This window comes from Engystomops pustulosus, chromosome 3 (genome assembly GCF_040894005.1).
Source record: "Engystomops pustulosus chromosome 3, aEngPut4.maternal, whole genome shotgun sequence".
Classification (NCBI taxonomy): Eukaryota; Metazoa; Chordata; class Amphibia; order Anura; family Leptodactylidae; genus Engystomops; species Engystomops pustulosus.
In genome coordinates this window covers 97,400,147-97,424,961 of record NC_092413.1, presented here as the reverse complement: position 1 = coordinate 97,424,961, position 24,815 = coordinate 97,400,147, and the positions used below count along the sequence as shown (strand labels likewise).

Below are 24,815 nucleotides of genomic sequence, written 5' to 3'. Positions count from 1 at the left end.
CAATAGCAAATATACAATTATACTCATAGCATTCCAGAATATTTATTAAATTGTCTACCTACAATTTGTTCCATGCTGTCATATTTCCCAAGAAAAGTAACACAACCGCTGAAAAATCAGTCTGCATTTGACTATGAAACTAGTTCCAAAGCATAAAGATTGTTTCAGAAAAACACCAGTTTAAGTCCTCTCAAATTGTGAAGTATCTCTCTTACAGATAAACGTAGAAGGAGTCCACTGTGACAGATGCAAACCCAGCACATTTGGACTTCATGTAGGGAATCCACTTGGCTGTAGCAGCTGTTACTGCTTTGGCCTGACTACCCAGTGTACAGAAGCAGATGGACTGATCCGAATGTGGGTAAGTAGGAAGCTGTTGAGCCATATAATACTGTAATGTGGGCTCCTGCTGGTGTATTTTAGTAAAACATGCTGAAACAACTAATACATGCCAAAAGAGTGAGTGTATACGTGTTACTTCTTATTCAGTAATTTGTCTACTCAGCACTGGTTGTTGCATGATGGCAAGAGCTTTTTTTTTCTAAATATCTTTATATTATTCTGCAAAACTGTGCTTATATTGTAATTTTTTATATAAAATAAGGGAGCTTTCCCACTACAAAGAATAATCAATAGTGATTATTGGTGTTGCATGATATTGCTATTTTCTCATAAAAAATTTTTTACCCAATGATACCAGGTTTTGTATCATAGCACCCATTTATCCTCCTATAACGCATTGGTGAGTGTCACCACAGACTTCTATATTTCTTTTAAATGCAAAACTATACAACTTGTAAACCAGTATTTTCCAACTATTTGTTATACATGTGTATTGATTATTATTTTATATCAAGATCTCTGTGTGCAGGAAATAGCCCAAATTTATAAAAAAATAGTACAAACTATATTATGTACAATATCCAAAAAAGAAGGGGTTCCGTAGCACATCCAAGTAATATAAAATTATTTTCCTTTATTTGTCATCTTAAAAATCATACAAGGTATGCATGTAGGTCCAAACACCTACGCGTTTCGGCTATTCCTTAAGCCTTACTCATACCATGAGACCTACATGCATACCTTGTATGATTTTTAAGATGACAAATAAAGGAAAATAATGTTTTATTACTTGTATATGCTACGGAACCTCTTCTTTTTTGGATATTGCATATACAAGCCAGCCATCCGTGTGCACTCCGAATATACCGGCCTTCAGTACCGCAGGACTAGACAGGGTAGGTGCCATCTTTTTTGTTTTTCTGTTTGTGTACTACGTGCAGTTTGCCAGCGAATTGTGCAGCTGGCACCAGATTCACGAATTGTGACAAACGTTTTTCATGAATCTGGCACCGGAACGGCCCTTTCTGTGCAGAATTTTGTGTCACATCGGCTATAGTACAGCTATGATACAAATGTGTTGTGGACACTATATAAATATAATGTACACGCATTTGGCAAGAATGTGCAAAGTCAGACAGAAAAATAATGCAGGGTCTGTAATAAATGTGGGCCAGTAGGTATGAAAATATGTTTCATAAAGTCTTTATAGGGTAAAAATCTATATAGATGAGCTCTCCATTGTTTATTTTATCATATGACTTAAAATAAAAAGATTTCTTGCAGATGTACTGAAGATATATTTAAACATGATAAAGGAGATAGATCATATATTGGCGCACAAAGTGGCGGTATATGATGAAAGCCTGCCTCTCCAGATACATCAGGAGGCTGGCTGCATTGGTGTACATTTCTTACCCAGGCATAGAAGCGTGATATTGTTGGCGACCATTCAGGCAATAGCAAGTGTACAAGTTCTGTGCAGGAACGCCCAATCCTCAACCACTTTGTTGCTGGCCATACCCCTCCACATCCATTTAGCGTGCATGTAGTGAAAAGGGGAAATTAAAAGAATCCAAGGCATTGTAATTGTTTCAGGGCTTGTGAATGAGAAAACTGGGATACAAGCCCTGATACATGTCCCCAATGTGTAAAATTAAAAAAAGGTTACCAGAAGTCTACTTCTTTTTTCATGCTTAGGCTATTGGTTTGAAATTAATGGATAAATATGGTTCCAATCTAACAACAGACTTCATAACCCAGAAGGTTCAGTAACACACTTCAGATGTTAGAGTTGTAAGGGTTAATGCACAAGGATAAATCACTATTCCATACAATGTCCAACTGTTATGGGGGTATAACATGACACTCATGCTATGATTATGCTTTGATATTTAAAAAATATCATAATTTAACTTGGAAGTTAAAAAAAGAATATTTGTATTGAAACTAAATCTATGATACTTGTGTGAACACACATTCATGAAATCATTTTTTTCTTTCTAATATTTGCAGCAATCATTAAAGCCTGATCAGACGGTACTAGAACTGACAGACTTCAGCCTGCAGCAGAAGACTACTAAAGGAGTATATTTCCAGCATCCAGAGATAATAGCTCTCATTGATCAAGTAAAACAAGACCTTCACTCTGAACCATTTTATTGGAAACTACCCGAACAATTTGAAGGTCGAAAGGTAATGTATGATGTAAATACTGTATGTCAGTTAATAATTATAGGCTTCTTTATATTACTAGAACATGACTATAACAGCATTTGGCCTTGTCAGAACTTTATGTATTGGAATTTTGCGTACATGTGTTTATAACACAGACTAAAATTTACAGAACAGGCCAAGCATTGGAATATTCATCTTTACCCATCAGTCCAAGTCTTCTAGAATGTTTCAGAGACTTACAAAGAAAGGAGAGATATCTTTGACTCCAAGAAGACTGGGAACTTTTACCTGGTGCTGCATCTTCTAACAGTCTTACCAAGAGCTCTATACATGGAAAGACCTCTAGTTTGGGGGTCTGATAAAGGAGAATTTTCTCTAGAGTCTGAATTAAGGGTTTTAGAACTGCATTTAGTGGAGCCTTGTTAAGGGTTTCTAGGGTGCTGAAATTATGGCATGCCTTCTCTATGCCTTCTCACCATGATGCCAGTTGTGGTCTACTGTCTGCTGCCAGACTTTGGTAGTGTAGGTAACCCTTGAACTATTCCATCAGTGATAGAAGCATTCACTGCTGCATATGCCCAGAACAAGAGACAACAAAGGTGCTGTGAGTACTTTCAGCTGTACTTACCATTTAGGATACTTTCATACTCTGAGCACTGCTGTGGTCTGGGTCCTGATGCTGTTCGTAGGCCCCACCATCAGGACCCAGAGAAAAGAGCACACAGGAAGGACCATAGATTGAGGAATTCTTGTCAAAAGTACTCCCAAATCCTGAGATAGAAGGGAAACACAGTACATGCTCAGTGGGGTACAGTTGTATCCACCCCCATAACCTCTAATGATCTCTGCTGAGAGTTTACTATGCTATCCAGCAAGAAGCAGGATGAAAAATGTGCTGTGTTTATCCATCAAAGGCTTCCAGCAGGATGCAACATATATAGAGGTTAAAACGCCGCCTCCCCCTGTCACGATAGGTCTGAAAACACACTTAGTGTGTACATCTGGAGATCTGGTGAACAAGCTAAACGTGTCCAAAAGACAGCCTAATACAAGTACAGTAGACACAATTAGTTTCTAATGAATATTACATTGTGTCTATTGTTATTATGGAGGGAACACAATCAATACTGACTGGCTAGGAATATAAATGATGTTTTATTCCTGTTTTCCCATAGCTTCACAGTTTCATTAATCACATCAAATGTGTAATTTAATAAGGGTGGGTTGGTTGTTCTGCCTATGGGTACAATGTTTTAAATTAAAATGTTTTCTATCATCTGCTTTGAAAAGCCTGGATGTTTTAAGCCCTTTGATTCTTGCAATATAACAAATTGTTCCAGGAAGCTGAGATATTGTTTAGGGAAACATCCTCACAGGTTATAATAAAGATGACTGGTTTCTTTGTGCTGAAGAAGAAAGTGGAATTAGTTTGCAGCTTGTCTGTTGTTTACATGGGTTTTTTTTTTACAAATAATTTAGCATGTAGAAAATCCTCATAATATAGTGTGTTTGCCAGTTAAATATATTCTTGTATTGGTGCTGCTTTTTTTTGTTCATTGCACAGTCAAAGCAAGATTAAATGTATTTTTTACAATTTTTTATTCAAATATTTTTGGGGCTGTAACATATAAGTACAGCATTGTAATTAGATCATTTATTGAAAATATAAAATACGTATTTTTTGGACTGTAAGGCGCATCGGATTATAAGGCGCACCATCAATAAATACCTGCTAAAATGTCTAGGTTCATATATAAGGCACACCGGATTATAAGGCGCACCTAATTATAAGGATGAATGACCAGCAGGTGGCAGACCTGTGCACTGTTCAAGGCAGCTGTTGTCTGTAAGTATTGTTCATATATAAGGCATACTGGACTATAAGGCGCACCTTTGATTTCTGAGAAAATCAAAGGATTTTTTGTGTGCCTTTATAGTTCGAAAAATACGGTATGCTTTCATCTACTAAACATGTGTGGAAATTATTTTCTGTTATCTGATCATGATACAGTCTAATATTGGGGTGAATTGCTGATATGAAGAAGGTTTTCAGCTTATTATTCAGCTTAAATTATTTTTTCAGACTTAACATTTTTTTCAGAATGCTCTAAAACCCTTTTCCAGATTGATGGTTAGTAACAGTAGTATATCTAAAATTATTATGTATTTCCCACTTGGCTCCATTAAAATGACAAAACTTCTACTTTTATAGAGGTGGTCACAAATGCTGTTGGTCAAGGGTTTTTTAATCAGCAGCCCCTCACCTCTATGTTTCACCATACTTGATGCATTAACTCTTGATTGAAATGTATGTACCAAATACTATCAAAATACCATCAAAGCTACAGTACTTAAAAATAAGATTGGCATCACAAAATAATGAGAACATTATATTCATAATGTCTTTGTTTTGCAATAATCTAGCAAACAATATGTTTTTTTTTAAAGCTTACAGCTTATGGTGGAAAGCTGAAGTACACAATATACTTCGAAGCCCGAGAGGAAAGTGGACCATCGGCCTTTGAGCCCCAAGTTGTTATTAGAGGTGGCCCAACCACAAACCACAGAATTATTGTACGAAATGTACCAGATCCCCAAAATGGTCAACTGACCAGACATGACATTGACATGACAGAGGTATTGTTTTCTTACAAAGTGGAGGTCCTGGATTTTAAAAGCAATAATACATAGATAAATAATGCTATTTTTTGTGCATTGTAGTTTGAATGGAAGCACATGGATGGAGGATCTGTGAGTCGTGAAGACTTTATGGATATCCTTTACGACATACAATACATTCTAATTAAGGCATCGTATGGTAGGGTCTTAAGACAAACAAGGTATTTAAATATGATATTTTATTAATCACAATTATCATTCATTTTGTTCATAATATATATATATATATTAATATATATTAATCACAATTATCGTTCATTTTGTACATAATATATATATATATATAACACTTCAAACCTACCTGTCCTAGTGTCTGAAGTCAGTTTTTTTTTACTTTCCTGACTAAGCCATATTTTGACATGTGTCACTTTAAATGGATATAACTTTGGAACGCTTTATAATATTCAGGTGACTTTGAGATTTGTTTTCTCGTGATACATTGTACTTCATGTTAGTTAAAATTTTGATGAAATGTTGAAAATATAGGTGAAAAAAATCTACATTTTCAAAATTCTAAATGTTCTACTTTTTAGACAGATACAGTAGTTATTCCTTCCTTATTAAAAACTATCATTTACAATATATCTTAACTAACTTGGCATAATTTTTGAGGATGTTAGGAGACTTATAACTTTAACCCCTTCTCATATTTAAGCCGACCAGGTATTTTCTGCATAACACATCAAAAACCCATCAATAACATTCAAAATCCATTTAAATGCTTCTGGCAAAGGTGTTGGGGGAATTTAAATGTTGGTGGTGTGTGGGCACCACCCCGCCATCTTGGCTCTGATCATTGCTTCCAGTGACATCATTGGGGACAATCAGTCGCTGTGACAGCTGGGATTTTGTGTTTAACTCCCAGGTTTTTCACAGGGATTAAAAATAAGTGTTAATGTAATATCCACGCATATTTTTTTTAGTGCTAATATTTACACATTCACAAGAAAATAAGAAAATAAAATGTACCCCATTGATTGTTACACATTTTGTTAACAATTTTTACAAGTATGGCAGTACCCCATGGTAAACTTTTGTATGGTTGTGCCAACATGATGGGGCACAGAATGGAAAGTGCGCCATTGGGCTTTTGAGAGGTAGATTTGGATGTAAAAGTTTTCAGGTACCAGTACGCACTTCAGAGGCCCCTGATGTCCTAGGACAGTGTAAACCCCCATCAAGTGACACCATTTTGCAGTCGAGATCCCCACAAGCAATTCATCAAGGGGTTAAGATAGCATTTAGCCAAATTTAGCTCAAAGTTTTCATGTGTGCAAGGGATTAAATGAAAATTTACATAATAATTTTTTAGCAATATCTCCCACATGTGGTTGTATGGGCACACAGTGGGGCAGAGAAGGGGAAGAACGTTCTTTTCTGTTTTAACCATGATGTCTGTGGAGGTGCCAAAACAGAACAAAACCCCGTTTTGAAAACTAAACCCTCAGATTATTTTTCCAGGGAGTAGTTGCCATTTCGACCATACAGGTGCTTTCAAAAAATTAGAGCACAAAAGGTGGCAAAGTGAAAGTTGGAATTTTTTGAAAAATAGGACAATTTAGGGCTCTGTATGTTTGGTGCAGCTTGTGCCACTATAAAAAAATTATCTCTAGCTATTATGCTGTGTTTCTGGATTTAAAAAACAACCTTCAAGTGGCCACAATATTTTACATAAAAATACTACAAAGCTCATTTGAGGCATACTCTGGAAATTTACTCTGAATTGGTGGGAAATTATAGATGCTCCAAATTAAAACTAAATCTTAAACCCTAACCAGTGACCCAATTTTAGAAACTAAAATCCCAAAGGACTTTTTTCAAGGAGTACACTGAGCATTTTGACCTAATGGATGGCTTCTATAAATTCACAATGGCTGGTGCAAAGAGAAAATTGCTATTTTATTTACTAATACACCAATTTATTGCCTAGTAGGTCATGCCGACATCATGCCAATGTGTAAAGTCTCACTCAGAATTTCCAGATGTAAGGAACACTCTACATTTGAGCCTAAAATTATGTATCAAAATAACAGGGCTCAGAAGTGAAAGACTACCATATACATTTTATGCATAGCTTTGACCTATACACTGCAATGGCAGTCAACTCCGTGGGCTCTGAGTGCGAATAAAAAATATCATATAACCCCATTTTAATAACTAAATAATCTCTTAATGGTCAAAGATAATTTTGACCTTTAGGAATGCTTTCCTAAAAGTAAAGCACAGCTTATGGAGCAAAGTGAAAAATGTTTTTTTTCCAGGAATTAGTCGCGTATGGCACCAGGATTGTGTTAACAAAGACACACACCCCACAAAACTGTTATGTGGGTGATCCCTGGTGAACAATCTGGACTATGTGTCTCGGTTGATACAAGCAGGGAATAACATATTGGGCACTAAAATAAAAAAGCATATACTCCTTTTTTTGTCAGCTGCACATTATGCAAATGTATATGAATAGAATTGTGCTTATATTATTACCGGTAACTCAGTTATTTCTTTGAGCATTGTTAGGAGCTAAATAGATTATCTTTTTTTGTGCTGTTTTGGGTACTAGTAGTTTGGACTTACTTTTGTAATATATTGCCTTTATACAGGGAAGCATATTAAGTCCACTTTAAATGAACACATTATTGTACATGCCATACATAGATATCAATAGTCACTGCTTGCTTTGAAACAATGACATCATTTTAAGTTTCTGGACTATTTAACCATCTTGAATGGTTTATAGAATTTATATTTTTGTAATAAGTATTGTAGAACTTTTAGCTCTTATATTTACTTTCACCGCAGGGAAACTGTCCACACACCAGAGTTTGATAACTAAGTGTACCTAATAACACATCACACAAAGGGGATTGTGGAAAATGATGAATATTAAGCGACACAAGTGACACAAGGGAGTGGTGATTCTTGGATAAATTAGACCGCCTTCACCAAGTACTAGCACAGAGCCATAAAATGCATCACACAAAAGAATAAATCAGCACAAATGTTATATTAATCACAGACTAGCACAAATACACATTTTCCAACCATAAACAGGCTGGTGATTTATGTATTCATACAAGTATTGCGCTTTTCATCCTATCTATCATCCTTATTTTGTGTCTCAATATAATTCCGAGACAGTGCATTGTTTTTGAAGCGTACATAAAGCGATAATAAATTACATCAGCCTGGATGGGAAATATGCTCTTCATTTTACTTCAAATTACTTAAAAATCTCAAGCAGTGATTGGGAACTAGTTAGGTTGAATCCCCAAAGACTTCAGCCATGCAGCTAGCAAGTTGTTACTTGCTTTCAGAAAGCCTCTCAGACAAGCAACAAGTAGCTCTGTGCTCCCAAAGTTTATTATTATGTAAATTTGCATCTCCGGTTGTAAATAGTCTGCTGTACACAAACTATTTTCCAAGTCCTAGAGATGATGGAAAGAGATTTTTCATTAAATGCATAGAGACTTGTTTCTGAAAACTGCCGCACAGTTCTGAATAAATATTTATATGCGCAGCTTTATCTTTAAACATTTCTCTAAGGCGATTTAGAAGATGTATAAGAAATTAAAAGCCATCCGGTGCCTGGTCAATTGCTGAGCTGTATTTTAAGAAGTGGAAATAATATCTGACCATTTTAAGGCATCTCACAGGAATAGATAACTGATAAATATCAAGTATCAATGTTAATGAGTGTTCAGCTATTATGGCCCCTATTCCCCAGCTTCTTTCTTCTAAAACACTCCATTGTCTGACTGCCCTTGACATGTTCACTCAATTCCTGTAGTTTATATTGATCAACCCCACAGTTCAGAAATCCTTGTGGTGTGTTCACAAACAGAGGATACAAAGAGTGTATTTATGTGTGTCTCTTTTGATTCTTTCTCAAGTGAGCTTTCAAATCTTGGAAATATTCCCAGGACTTAATATATTAATGATTACAGAGATATTCACCATAAGGAAAGAGAACAGACTTTACTATAGGAAAGGTTTTTAATACTTTTAATTGTTCTCATAAATACTCATTTTCTCAGATTATTGCTCATATCTATACTTAAAGGGGTATTCTCGTCTGGGCATTCACATTCAGTTTGATAAATATGCCATATATAAACATTTCTTCAATTAGATGTTATTAAAAAAAATGTTCCTGTGTGAAGATAATTTCTCATAAATGTCATTTTGTCCCTTAGAAACGAGATAGCTTCCTCGGATACGGCCACCTTTGCCTGAGAGATTGCACAAATAAACAAAAAGTTTTTGTATATGAAATGTCTGGGAGTTACTGTATGTCCCACAGCCGTCCTGTGGTAATGATTGCTGAATCCAGGAGGTCAGACAGGACTCAATAGCGCATGTCTGCCCACCGCTGCCAGAGTGTGACGTGGTCGTATCCGAGGAAGCTATCTGGTTTCTAAGGGACAACATGGCTACATTTATGAGAAATTATCTTCACACAGGAACATTTATTTTTAATAACATCCAATTGAAGAAATGTTTATATATGGAAGATTGGTTAAACTGAATGTGAATGCCCAGACGAGAATACCCCTTTAAAGGGAACCTGTCACTAGGTGAATCGATATAAAACCATAATATGGGCCGGTTGCCCATGTGCCACACATGCTTTTATAAATTGAGACTGCTGTCTGCAGCCAGAAAAATTTTTTTTATCTTCATGGTTCGCTTCCAGTCAGGGGGGTGGGGTTTTTCTTTCAAAGCATTGCATCACAGCTGCATCTTTGCATAACTGCACCTCCTTATCACCTTGTAGCCAGAGCAGGCCCTGCCCCCTGGCTTCTTTCCCTCTCCCTGGTCTGCTGCAGTCTTGTCCGAATTCTCACGCATGTGCAATGTGCCTTTCTCCGGCGCCTCCTTGACTGCTGTGTCCGAAACCCCACCCCACTGACTGGAAGCAGACCATGAATATTAGTTAAGTTTTCCGGCTGATGGGCAGCAGTCCCAATTCATAAAGATATGTGCGGCAAACGGGCAACCGATCCTACAAGGTACTTATCATGGTTTTATATATCGATTCCCTTGCTGACAGGTTCCCTTCAATGCAAGCTTAGACTATAGTAAGTTCTTATACTTTAATATTTTATTATTACCATATGATATAATACTTGTAGTCTGTCCTAGGACCTTCTTTGTTTCAGTAATAACCTCCCTCTATTACATTGCTAGAAATGTGCAGCACTAAATCTGCAGTCTGTAGTGTGAGTAGATTCAGTGAACACCCATTTTCTGTGATTACTAATTGCGTGAACAAATTTTCAGTCATGTAAACCAGTGTTACATCTGTATATGCTGGAAACAGTGGAGTGAGCGTGGATGAGACAGATCCCCTCTGAATGCCCATGAAATTCTGTGAACTGTGTCAGTCAAAAGTTATCAACACAGAGATTCTCCATAGGTTTGTAACTATTGGAATCAGCTCTGTGTTCAGCACCATGGACAGCCAAATTTCTGAACTATTTCTGTGTTCATAAGTTTTGAACTGCAAAAGATATTGCAAGTCTGGTTATTGATTTGTGAGACGTTTTTCTCTTATACTACATGACAACCTTCCCTTAAGAAAAACTTTCACTTGATCCAAGGCTTTCAAAATATTGGCCATGTTCTGGACAATTCCTAAAATATAGGTCTGCTTATCGACTACTTGCTAGGTTATTCAAGTATCTAATATTGTATTTTGTTTTTGAAATAAAAATGCGACCTTGGAATTTTCACTGATGCTGTAGATCATACCATATTAAACTAGGAAAACGATTACCAAAAATTCTTAAAAATATCTATAAATTGAAAATTTGAAGAAATAGGTCAATTTGTCATTAACTCGTCTCCTTAAAACTCCTAAATTCCTCATTCCTCATTCCTTTACTATGCAACAATACATAATCTATCTTTAGTATCTAAGAACCGATACACAATGCTGATTGTTATTATTCAGGGGTACAATATTGTTTTTCCAGCAATTACATTAGAAAACATCAAAATGTTTCCAGTCTTTTAAGTATAATTCCAAAGCTTCTTCCTAACATGCTTCATTCTATATTTATTATTCTGTTATATCTTCATATAACATTATAGGAATGAGTTATTCCATGCTGGAAACCTCAAACTGACTTTAAATAAAGTGGTTTTAAGGATTTTCTATTTTCTGATATACTATTTTATTATCTATTAACATTGTTTTGTTAACAACAGAATTTCTGAAGTCTTTCTGGAAGTAGCAGAAGAAGGCACTTCATTCACCATGAGTCCAAGAGCCAATCTAATTGAGAAATGTGAATGCCCTGTAGGATACTCTGGACTTTCTTGTGAGGTATTTTTTTCTGTTTTATTCTAGGATTTGTTAAAAATAATAACATGACAATGTTTACTTTTTTCCGAGCAGTCTTATTAGTGCTAATTATGAACCAAATATACCTTGAGAATGTTGTAGCTACACTGATACAGAATCATATCTCGTTATAATTATGATAACGAGGCTCTGTTATTCCTGTGGCTGCCCCTGCACTCTCCTCACCCTTATTATCCACTGCTCCAGCCTTGTCCCTCCCAGCATAAACCAAGAATACGTCATTTCTGTGTTGTCCCTAACAAGCAGAAGTAATCAATCCCTGCACCATCCCCCAGCTGCTGTGTATGAGTCATCCAGCTCAGGTTGATAAGTTTTGTCTGGACAGTTCAGGCAGCTCTTTTATGTATGGAAGCCAATCTGCACCCAGCTTTCCCAAGGTCCTGAACTTTATAATTGTTTTTTGAGCAAAACCACTCCTTTCAGGGATTAAACAAGATATGTTTCTGCATCAGTGTAGCTATAGCATTCTCAAGGTATGTTTGGCTCAGAATGCATAAAAACAAATGGTAGATTTCCTTTAATACTACCATTTAATGCAAGTCATGGATACTAGAAATAGTATTTGTTAAATTAAGATGTTCTTTTTATTATAATTTCAATACCAACCATATACATAATTATTCATATTGCTGTGGTCCTCTTACACTTGCCTCACTTTATTTTAGTCATGTTCTCCTGGATTCTACAGAATGGCTCCTGCATCCCCGGGTAGGAGACCTGGACCTTCTCTTGGGACATGTGTGCCCTGTCAGTGCAATGGGCACAGTGATATGTGTGACCCACAGACCTCTGTTTGTCAGGTATGCATTTATTTTGAAGAATAATAAATAAACCATTTTGTCATTCTGTTCTCGGTCTTGTGCAATAATACAAAAATAAAAAGTCAACAACTCTATTATGAATAAAAAAACCCTTGCTATTTTTCTGCCAATCGTATAGCAAATGAGTACAAGAGATAATGGGGCACATTTACTTACCTGGCCCTTGTGCGATCCCCGATCCGGACTGTCCAAGGATGATCTCTGCCGCGATTCATGAAGATAGTGCGCCCGATATCCTGCATGTGTCGCTTCCCCGATCAGGTCCGCCAGAGTTCACCTTCTTCTTCCCGGTGTATGTAAGTGCATGGCTTGCGACACAAGTTGTAAATGAAATCCCGTAGTTTGTCCGAATCCATCGGATCGGCCGACGGCCTGCCCCGCCATTTGTGTCACATGAAAGCCAGCACGTTTGTGCCAAAATCCAAATCGCGTGCGCCAAAAAACCTTATTAAATCCCTGTCCCAGCAGCGCAAAATGGAAATCGGCGAGATGTCCGACGAAAGTGCGGTCCGCAGTGCACTCAGTAAATGAGCCCCAATAGCTTATATTTTTACTCAATTTAAGTTCCAACTTTGTCCTTTTAAAATCCCTTTAATTTGAATGCAGTTTGCAAAAAATGATATACAGGCTGCAAAAGTAACTCTTTCACATGTATGAGACTGGTTTTAAGTGTAAGAAATTCAGAAAAAAATTGGACCCACCTAAAAGTTGAACAGCAACAACCTATACCAAGTTTTTGAAATGATTAAGCCAAGTTGCATAAATAAATGAATACATAATATAGATGTTATTAATAAACTTTGTAATAAACTTTATTTAAAGGAAATCTGCTATCAAGCATGGATGAACCAGGGACACTTACTCATAGATCTAGACACTGTGACTGTGGTAATCTTTTATATATGTAATCCATGGCCTCCTTTCTTTGAAAATCTACTTTTAAAATGATGCTGATGAGCTAGAAGAGGCTCTTTTGCCAGCCCCCCTCCCGCACTTCCACATCTCTCTGCTTTGATCTCACACAGTGGGAGGGAAAAAGTGATCCAGCACAGTAACAGTCTGTGAAGCTACAGCATGGAGGGGCTCTGTTAACACCCTGAGAGCTCTTCTAGCATAATTTTAATGATTTTAGAAGGAGGGAGGCAATGGATAATAAATATAAGAAGACTACAATAATCATTGTGCCTGCATCTATGAATAATATTACCTGGTTTACCCATGCTCGATTTTGATGGTAGATTATCTTTAAGAATAATGTTTTTTGCCCTGTTTTTTTTTTAAATCTCCCAGTCATCCGTTTAGCAGTGTGATAAAGTTTCTAATGAATAAATTCCCTACAGTAGTGAAATATTTTTAGGTATGCAATGAACTAATCTTTAGCCTTCTCTTCTAATCTGCTGTATACATATTTGAGATGGTTCCCCTAAGGAGATGTAAGAGGCAAAAAGAATGGGACAGAAAGCTATATTTTTCTAAATATATATTGCAACGTCTACTTTTATCGCCTTCACTGTTCAACTTTTAGTTAAACTATAAAGGGGTTTTCCAGGAATCCTGAAAACCTTTAGGGGCAGTGTAAAAATAAAAAAACACATACCTACCCTGCACTGGCCTCCAGTTCCTGAGTTTTTTTTAGTTCCTTTGTTGTTCTCTAGTCCGCAGAGACCACTCATTGGCTCTGGTCTCATGAACCCCCAATCTTGTCCCCTCAAGTTCGAGCCAGATGCAAGCCCAAAAACTAGACTTGCTGGAGAGATGTAGGAACCAGTAGCCAGAGGGCAGAATAAGTATGCATTCTTTTCTTCCCATCAATGCCCCTGTGTACTAGGTGTTTTCCAGATCCCTGGAAAACACATTTAAGCTTTTATACATAAAAAAATCTCCAATAACATTATTATTTATCATTAAAAACATATCATTAAACTTTTTTCTCATTAAAAAACTCTACTTCCAGTATTATTTATCAATAACAATATCAAGGGATTTCATTTTTCTCCATTTTGCTTTCAGGCGTGTAAGCATAACACCACTGGGGATCATTGTGACCGGTGTGCAACAGGATTCTATGGAATAGTCAAAGGCTTTCCAGATGATTGCACTCCATGCGCCTGTCCTCTCCAGATAACAAGCAACAAGTAAGTAGAAAGAAATAAGAGGATTGTGATAAAACACAAAATATCCCTTTCTATAGAGCTATCAGAGGAGCCCTTTCTGCTCTGGTTCTTTAATTAGCTGGAAAGGAGAGAAAAACATATGAAACTTTACAGGACTTGCTATACATTACAATATCACCTGCATCACCTCCATGAGTACCCATGATACTAATTTCACTGTCATTCGCATTGATAACTACTACACTATATGGCATCTAAGTGCGCTGGCATGTACAATATTGAAAAGGATTTTGACCATGTTTTACACCAAGTCTAAAGTCATTTGCAAATTGACTATGAAAAATTATAACCCAGGTCAGAAACTCTTCCAATGGTTCTGGGTGGATCTTTTCAGCCTGAAGAGCTGAAGTTGTATCAGGATTTTGGTTGGATACTTGCAGAAGTAACTCAAAGCACAGGGTAGCAGATGGGAAACAGCTCATTGCAAAGAGCAGAAAACTTTTCAGACTGAAAGATCTATCCAGAGCACTTTCATGAGCTGCAAACTTGGATTTAAAACATTTAAAGTCTTTCTGTTACTTATAAAACATATAAAGGGTCTCCAGTGTTGTTTATTTTGGTCAAAACTGATGACAGAATTCATGAGAATGGTGTACTTCTTTTTGTTATCACCGTATTTTCTATGTATTTAATATTAAGCTAGTAAAATGGAAGCCAGCCAACTCAAAAAATCATAGTACGAAAAAGTAAAAACTATTCAGGTTAAAGGAAATCTACCATCCAAATCCATCATGATAAACCAGGACCCTTGCTAATATATTAAGGTACCATAACTGTAGTAATCTTCTTATATTTGTTATCCATTGCCTCCTTCCTTCTAAAATAAACTTTTAAAATGATTCTAATGAGCCCCTCAGTGCTGCAGTTTTTAACAGGCTGCTACAATGAGGAGAATATGTCTTGCCCTCCCCCTGCTCTCTCCCTGCTCTGGCCAGTGTTACAACCAGTGAAAAGACATCACTGGGGGGCTCTGTAAACACCCCCAGAGCACCTCAAGTTAATTAGCATATTTCTAAAGTTTATTTTATATGGAGACCCGGGATAAAAATATAAGATGATTCCCACAGTCAGAGTACCTGGATCTATGAGTAAGTTTATAATGGGTTTATAATGGATTTTGATGGTAGATATTCTTAAAATAATCAAACATATTGACATACTATTGTACTATTAGTACATCATTAAGATACAATATACTATCGTATTTTAATGTAAAAACATATTTATAAAGGTATTATTTTCTCCTAGGTTTCCATGTTAACTTCAGTTAGGTCATTGTTGCAGAATTTTACATTAAACAATGAAAGACATTAGGATTTTTTTGTTTCTCAAACACTGTGGGTTGATCTCATAACGTGAAAAACATAATCATATAAACCATAGACTGCACAGAATGCGTAAGCAGTCACTTAATCAGAAGAACAGCATAATCTTTACAGTACACAAACATAATCTTATTTATTTTCCGTTATAAACTTTTCCCTAAGCAAATTATATTCAAGCTATCAGTTTCAAAAGTGTTTTGTTCCTGTGCACTCAGCACTTCAAATATGGTTATAAGCTTTGGATCTATTTTTACGGAGTTCAAAATGTGTTGGCTAATGAGTTTGAGAGTTGTAGATCAATTTGTTTACATTTTTGCAAAGTAGTAATTTTATTACCTATTCAGGCTCTATTGATTTAATTTGGATGTGAGTAAATGTGCAATGCTGACTGTACCAGTACAGAGTGGAAGCACTTGGTAGCTTTCCGCCACACACAACATTCCTGCAGAAAGTCTGATGGATGTTTTTAGGACCAGATTAAAATTACTTGTGGCAGCATTTTATCAATTTGAAGCTAGACCACACTGCCTGCTTAGCAATATAATCAAGAACATACTGCCATTTAGTAGATAGTCAAAATGTTAAGCTGGTTACAAATAAATTGTATACTTTTAAAAAGAAAAGTAATGCTCAAAGAGTAGTTTGTCTTCACATAACATTAAACTCACAGTTTTGTCTGGCTAGGCTTCATGAGAATGACACAGGTGGAGCAATGACGTCATCACGCCCATTAGAGATGACACACACAGAGGTATTTCTGCTGTTCTGGTTTCCGAATAAATGGTAACTGCATCTTAAAGATGCAGATACCATTGATTCCTCATGGCAGTATGAACCTGCCAATAGATTTTGACAAGTATTGCTTTTACTAAGTCTACCGTCCTTGTGGGGGCACTTGTCTCCCTCCACGCCACAGGTTATTAGATACAGAGAGGGAAAGTACACAGGGGTATTCATATAAAATAGAGAAGAAATCACCATGCGGCATTGCAAATCATTGATTTGAGAGAGATGTATTCTACTTAGTCCAACTTATGGGCCCATTATTTTAATTGTTAATATTTTAATAACAGTAGCACCTAAAGAATGTTGCCTGAGAAACTTATATTTTAGCATTGTTTTTTAATTCATTATGCATTTAAGGAGCACATTTATTTATGTTCTCAAAACATGAAACCTTGGATTGTTTATCATGCACAGGAACAGAATTATATAGAATCCTGCTACTAATAATCACTGGAAAATATCTTTGAAATCTCTTTGTGTATCAAGGCCATTGTTATAAATGGTAGATGTTTGGAGCAGAATGAGTAGATCTGTGTAACAGCAACACACGCAAAGTAGAAGGACATTCCTTTTAATACCAACAGAACTAATGAATTACCAACAAACAGCAATGATATTTATAACAAAAGACAATTCTAAATATTGTAATTACAAAGAACACATTGAACCTGCAATGTTCTGCAATGCAATTAGACAACCATTAGCATAAAAAAAGCCAATAATAATAAGTTTTACATAGTTACATTGTTGATTAAAAAAGACACATATGAATGAAGTCCAATTTATAAATTACAGTTTCAATCAATCCAGTGGAAGGCAAAAACCCTTACAAAACAGACGCTTCTTGTCTCACATTAGGAAAAATTATATACAAAACAACAACAAGTAAAAAAGTTGGGTCATTAATAGAGATGAGCGAACATACTCGTCCGAGCTTGATGCTCGATCGAGCATTAGCGTACTCGTAACTGCTCGTTGCTCGGACGAGTATTTCGCCCGCTCGAGAAAATGGCAGCTCCCGCCGTTTTGCTTTTTGGCGGCCAGAAACAGAGCCAATCACAAGCCAGGAGACTCTGCACTCCACCCAGCATGACGTGGTACCCTTACACGTCGATAGCAGTGGTTGGCTGGCCAGATCAGGTGACCCTGGGATAGACTAGCCGCTGCCCGCGCTGCTCGGATCATTCTCTGTCTGGATGCCGCTAGGGAGAGAGCTGCTGCTGGTCAGGGAAAGCGTTAGGGTGTTCTATTAGCTTACTGTTAGGCAGGAGTGATTCTACAACAGCCCTTCTTAGGGCTACAATAACGTTATCCTTTTTTTTTTATTTGCTTGTGGCTGGGCTTGCTGGCACTAGTAGTGCAGCTAGTACCATATTGTGAGGAATTAGCAGGGGGACTTGCTACCGTTGTGTTTAGCTGTTAGTGACACACATATCCACCTCAAACACCAAAGTGGGAAAATTTATTAGGGGTTTGATTTCAATTAGGCACAGTCTGCCAGTTTCTTTTTATTTTACGTTTATTTTTTTAATAACTCAGTGTCATCTCATCTTGCATAGTAGTGTGCTTTAATACTTGGCTAGCAAATAGCCATAGGAGAATCCAAACGGCTTACTTACGCCTACAGTAGCGTTATATATATTTGATTTCTGGTTGATCTGCTGGTGGCTGTAGTTGTTGCAGTGCATCTACTAGCAAATTGTGAGCAATTTGGAGTGAAACTTGCGACCACTGTGTTTTGCGCTTAGTGACGCACATATCCATCGCAAAGACCGAAGTGGGAAAATTTATTAGGGCCCGGGGTTGGATTTCAATTAGGCACAGTCTGCCATTTCCTTTTTTATTTTACGTTTATTTTTTTCATAACTCAGCGTCATCTCATCTGGCATAGTAGTGTGCTTTAATACTTGGCTAGAAAATAGCCATAGGAGAATCCAAACGGCTTACTTACGCCTACAGTAGCGGTATATATATTTGATTTCTGGTTGATCTGCTGGTGGCTGTAGTTGTTGCAGTGCATCTACGAGCAAATTGTGAGCAATTTGGAGTGAGACTTGCGACCACTGTGTTTTGCGCTTAGTGACGCACATATCCATCGCAAAGACCGAAGTGGGAAAATTTATTAGGGCCCGGGGTTGGATTTCAATTAGGCACAGTCTGCCATTTCCTTTTTTATTTTACGTTTAATTTTTTCATAACTCAGCGTCATCTCATCTGGCATAGTAGTGTGCTTTAATACTTGGCTAGAAAATAGCCATAGGAGAATCCAAACGGCTTACTTACGCCTACAGTAGCGTTATATATATTTGATTTCTGGTTGATCTGCTGGTGGCTGTAGTTGTTGCAGTGCATCTACTAGCAAATTGTGAGCAATTTGGAGTGAGACTTGCGACCACTGTGTTTTGCGCTTAGTGACGCACATATCCATCGCAAAGACCGAAGTGGGAAAATTTATTAGGGCCCGGGGTTGGATTTCAATTAGGCACAGTCTGCCATTTCCTTTTTTATTTTACGTTTATTTTTTTCATAACTCAGCGTCATCTCATCTGGCATAGTAGTGTGCTTTAATACTTGGCTAGAAAATAGCCATAGGAGAATCCAAACGGCTTACTTACGCCTACAGTAGCGTTATATATATTTGATTTCTGGTTGATCTGCTGGTGGCTGTAGTTGTTGCAGTGCATCTACTAGCAAATTGTGAGCAATTTGGAGTGAGACTTGCGACCACTGTGTTTTGCGCTTAGTGACGCACATATCCATCGCAAAGACCGAAGTGGGAAAATTTATTAGGGCCCGGGGTTGGATTTCAATTAGGCACAGTCTGCCATTTCCTTTTTTATTTTACGTTTATTTTTTTCATAACTCAGCGTCATCTCATCTGGCATAGTAGTGTGCTTTAATACTTGGCTAGAAAATAGCCATAGGAGAATCCAAACGGCTTACTTACGCCTACAGTAGCGTTATATATATTTGATTTCTGGTTGATCTGCTGGTGGCTGTAGTTGTTGCAGTGCATCTACTAGCAAATTGTGAGCAATTTGGAGTGAGACTTGCGACCACTGTGTTTTGCGCTTAGTGACGCACATATCCATCGCAAAGACCGAAGTGGGAAAATTTATTAGGGCCCGGGGTTGGATTTCAATTAGGCACAGTCTGCCATTTCCTTTTTTATTTTACGTTTATTTTTTTCATAACTCAGCGTCATCTCATCTGGCATAGCAGTGTGCTTTCATACTTGGCTAGAAAATAGCCATAGCAATAGGATAGCATCGTTTGGTTTTAAAAACTAAAAAACACACACACAAAAAAAAAAACACAAAAAAAAGGTAAAAAAAAAATTAAAGTTATAACTCTCATTTTCAAAATGTTTAACCCGAGGGCTAGGGGTAGAGGACGAGGGCGGGGACGTGGGCGTCCAACTACTGATGGGGTCAGCGGCCGTGGTCCTGGGCGGGGTGAGACACCACCTGCTGATGAGGGAGCAGGGGAACGCCGCAGAGCTACACTCCCTAGGTTCATGTCTGAAGTTACTGGGACTCGTGGTAGAGCACTGTTGAGGCCAGAACAGTGCGAACAGGTGATGTCGTGGATTGCCGACAATGCTTCGAGCAATTTGTCCACCAGTCAGTCTTCCACGCAGTCCACCCATGTCACCGAAATCGGCACTCCTCCAGCTCCTGCACCTCAGCCTCCTCCCCCCCAGTCTGCCCCCTCCCAGCAAAATTTGCCATTTGAACCGGCATACTCTGAGGAACTGTTTTCTGGACCCTTCCCACAGTCACAAAACACTTGTCCGGTTGCTGATGAGCAATTTTCCGATGCCCAGGTTTTCCACCAGTCGCAGTCTGTGGGTGATGATGACCTTGTTGACGTAGTGGAAGAAGTGTGTAAAGAGGTGTCCGACGATGAGGAGACACGGTTGTCAGACAGTGGGGAAGTTGTTGTCAGGGCAGGTAGTCCGAGGGGGGAGCAGACTGAGGGATCGGAGGATGATGAGGTGACAGACCCAAGCTGGGTTGAGAGGCCGGGTGAACACAGTGCTTCTGAGACGGAGGAGAGTCCTCGACCAGAACAGGTTGGAAGAGGCAGTGGTGGGGCCAGACGGAGAGGCAGGGCCAGAGCTGGTGCATCAGCGCCAAATGTGTCAACTAGTGAAGCTCCCGTGGCGAGGGCTCCTGCGGCGAGGGCTAGATTTTCAGAAGTCTGGAGGTTCTTTAAGGAAACACCGGATGACCGACGGACTGTGGTGTGCCACATTTGCCAAACCAGGATCAGCAGGGGTTCCACCACTACTAGCTTAACTACCACCAGTATGCGCAGGCATATGAATGCTAAACACCCCACTCAGTGGCAACAAGCGCGTTCACCTCCGGCCGTGCACACCACTGCTCCTTCCCCTGTGTCAGCTGATAGTCAGCCCCCTGCCCAGGACCCTGCCACAAAAACCCCATCGTCGCCTCCACGATCCTCCACAGCATCCACCAGCGTTCAGCTCTCCATACCCCAGACGCTGGAGCGGAAACGCAAATATAGTGCAACCCACCCGCACGCCCAAGCCCTTAATGTGCACATCTCCAGATTGCTAGGCCTGGAGATGCTGCCCTATAGGCTAGTAGAGACCGAGGCCTTTCGCAGCCTCATGGCGGCGGCCGCCCTCGGTATTCGGTCCCCAGCCGCCACTACTTTTCCCGATGTGCCGTCCCAGCCCTGCACCAGCACGTGTCAGACAACATAATCCGTGCCCTGACCAACGCCGTTTCTGACAAGGTCCACCTGACCACGGACACGTGGACGAGTGCTGCCGGGCAGGGCCACTATATATCGCTGACGGCACATTGGGTTAACTTGGTGGAGGCTGGGACCGAGTCTGACCCTGCGGCTGGTCATATACTGCCGACGCCGAGGATTGCGGGGCCTACCTCGGTCCAGGTGTTTCAGGCCTACTATGCCTCCTCCTCCTCCCACCCCTCCTCCACCTCCTCCTCTGAACGACCATCCGTGGGCATGGCGCCATCAGTCGGTAGCTCTAGGCACAGCAGCAGTGCCGTCGCTAAGCGACAGCAGGCGGTGCTGAAACTGCTGAGCCTAGGCGATAAAAGGCACACCGCCCAAGAACTATTACAGGGCATCACGGCGCAGACTGATCTGTGGCTGGCACCGCTGAACCTGAAGCCAGGCATGGTTGTGTGTGACAACGGCCGTAACCTGGTGGCGGCTCTGCAACTCGGCAGACTGACACATGTGCCATGCCTGGCCCATGTGTTAAATCTGATAGTTCAGCGTTTCCTCAAGACATACCCCAATCTGTCTGATTTGCTCACGAAGGTGCGCCGCATCTGTGTGCATTTCAGGAAGTCCAGCACAGATGCTGCCACTCTCAGGGCAGCGCAGCGCCGCCTCCAACTGCCCGCTCACCGACTGTTGTGCGACGTGCCCACGAGGTGGAATTCAACACTGACCATGTTATCCAGAGTTTACCAGCAGCGCCGAGCGATTGTAGACTGCCAGATGTCAACTTCCACCAGAACTGGTAGTCAGGTCAGTCAGCTTCCTCAAGTCTACAATGAGGAGTGGACGTGGATGTCTGATATCTGTCAGGTGCTGAGTAACTTTGAGGAGTCAACACAGATGGTCAGTGGCGATGCCGCCATCATCAGCCTCACCATCCCGCTGCTTGGCCTGTTGAAAAACTCTCTGGTCAGCATGAAGTCGGAAGCTTTGCGCTCCTCACAAGAGACGGGGGAAGAAGATTCCCTTGTTGATAGCCAAAGCACCCTTAGGTCTGTTTCTCAGCGCATATCGGAGGAGGTGGAGGAGGATGAGGAGGAAGAGGAGGAGAATGTTGGCGAGACACAAGAGGGGACCATTGTTGAGTCCTTCACTGTTGAGCGTGTATGGGCAGAAGAAGAGGAGTTGGAGGAGTTGGAGGAGGAGGAAATGGACAGTCAGGCCAGTGAGGGGAGTGAATTCTTACGCGTTGGTACTCTGGCGCATATGGCAGATTTCATGCTAGGCTGCCTATCCCGTGACCCTCGCGTTCAAAGAATTTATTCCAGCACCGATTACTGGGTGTTCACTCTCCTGGACCCACGGTACAAGCAAAATCTTTCCACTCTCATCCCTGGAGAGGAAAGGAGTGTGAGAATGCATGAATACCAGCAGGCCCTGGTGCACAAGCTGAAACAGTATTTCCCTTCTGACAGCGCTAGCGGCAGAGTGCGTAGTTCTGCGGGACAAGTAGCGAGGGAGAGTAGGCGAGCAGGCAGCTTGTCCAGCACTGGCAAGGGTACGCTTTACAAGGCTTTTGCCAGCTTTATGTCACCCCAGCAAGACACTGTCACCTGTCCCCAGTCTCGGCAGAGTAGGGCTGATCTTTACAGAAAGATGGTGAGGGAGTACGTAGCTGACCATACCATCGTCCTAAATGATCACACAGCTCCCTACAACTACTGGGTTTCAAAGCTGGACATGTGGCACGAACTGGCGCTGTACGCCTTGGAGGTTCTTGCCTGCCCTGCCGCTAGCGTCTTGTCCGAGCGGGTTTTCAGTGCAGCTGGTGGCATCATCACCGATAAACGTACACGCCTGTCGACTGACAGCGCTGACAGGCTGACGCTTATCAAGATGAATAAAGCCTGGATTTCTCCTAATTTCCAATCTCCACCAGGTGAAGGAAGCTCAACCTGAATAATTTATCCACTCCTCCTCCTCCTCATTTTCCTCCTTCTCCTCCTCTTTGTACAGTAAAGCAGAGGAAACTGGCTATTTTTTTACAGGGCCCACTGGCTCTAGCTATAGTACTTTATGCATTTAATTTTTATGGAGGGCCACCGACCCGGTCCTCTGTTTTAAACAATTTTTGGGAGTGCCACATACAGGCACTCAATCTATTCAATTTTTCTGGAGGGCCACCTACCTGCTCCTCTGGTTTGAAAACTTTTTTGGACTGCCACATACAGGCACTCAATCTATTCAATTTTTCTGGAGGGCCACCTACCTGCTCCTCTGGTTGGAAAACTTTTTTGGACTGCCACATACAGGCACTCAATCTATTCCATTTTTATGGAGGGCCACCTACCTGCTCCTCTGGTTTGAAAACTTTTTTGGACTGCCACATACAGGCACTCAATCTATTCCATTTTTATGGAGGGCCACCTACCTGCTCCTCTGGTTTGAAAACTTTTTTGGACTGCCACATACAGGCACTCAATCTATTCCATTTTTATGGAGGGCCACCTACCTGCTCCTCTGGTTTGAAAACTTTTTTGGACTGCCACATACAGGCACTCAATCTATTCCATTTTTATGGAGGGCCACCTACCTGCTCCTCTGGTTTGAAAACTTTTTTGGACTGCCACATACAGGCACTCAATCTATTCCATTTTTATGGAGGGCCACCTACCTGCTCCTCTGGTTTGAAAACTTTTTTGGACTGCCACATACAGGCACTCAATCTATTCCATTTTTATGGAGGGCCACCTACCTGCTCCTCTGGTTTGAAAACTTTTTTGGACTGCCACATACAGGCACTATCCAAATTGAATTGTCTCCATAGCAGCCTCCACACGTTGTCTCCATTGCTATCTCCAAAAGTCGTCCATATAGCTGCCTCCATACATCGTCCCTTTATCAAACGAGGTGTGTCAGGCCGAAATTTGGGTTGTTTTCATGGATTCCACATCAAAGTTGTTAACTTTGTCGCCAAAGTCGCATCTTTGTCGCATCTGTTTACATTCCCCTCACCCGCCATATCCTAAACTTATAAGAACGCTACTACACTTGATCTTATACAAAAGGTTCTTAGAAGTGCTGTTTGGGGAGTAGCCTAGAGACAGGGGCTTGGATTGGCGAAAGCTCGTCTGGCAGCGGAGCGCCAGCTCCATGCCAAGAACCAACTAACATAGTTTTAACTGCAGCACCTTTAATCTACTACTAGTTCACTGCCTCCATACATGGCCGCCTTATCAAACGTGCTGTGTCAGGCAGAATTTTGGGTTGTTTTCATGGCTTCCACAACAAACTTGTTAACTTTGTCGCCACCCTGCTGTGTAATCCTCAAAATATACTGGCAAACTTTTACCATTTACGGATATTATTTCAGCGCTTCTTGCGCATCTGTTTACATTCCCCTCACCCGCCATATTCCAAA

General features: G+C 40.0%; 1 protein-coding gene across 4 annotated transcripts in view; it reads left to right on the top strand.

The window, feature by feature from the left end:
• The window catches only part of LAMA2 (laminin subunit alpha 2), a 567,760-nt gene that overhangs the window by 348,034 nt on the left and 194,911 nt on the right, over positions 1–24,815 (top strand). For all 4 annotated transcript variants that reach the window (XM_072141562.1, XM_072141561.1, XM_072141563.1 and 1 more), the window contains 7 exons: positions 218–361; positions 2,356–2,535; positions 4,966–5,154; positions 5,239–5,357; positions 11,404–11,521; positions 12,226–12,360; positions 14,392–14,516. In XM_072141562.1, the coding sequence (XP_071997663.1) occupies positions 218–361; positions 2,356–2,535; positions 4,966–5,154; positions 5,239–5,357; positions 11,404–11,521; positions 12,226–12,360; positions 14,392–14,516 (1,010 nt within the window). The remainder of the gene's footprint in view (positions 1–217; positions 362–2,355; positions 2,536–4,965; positions 5,155–5,238; positions 5,358–11,403; positions 11,522–12,225; positions 12,361–14,391; positions 14,517–24,815) is intronic.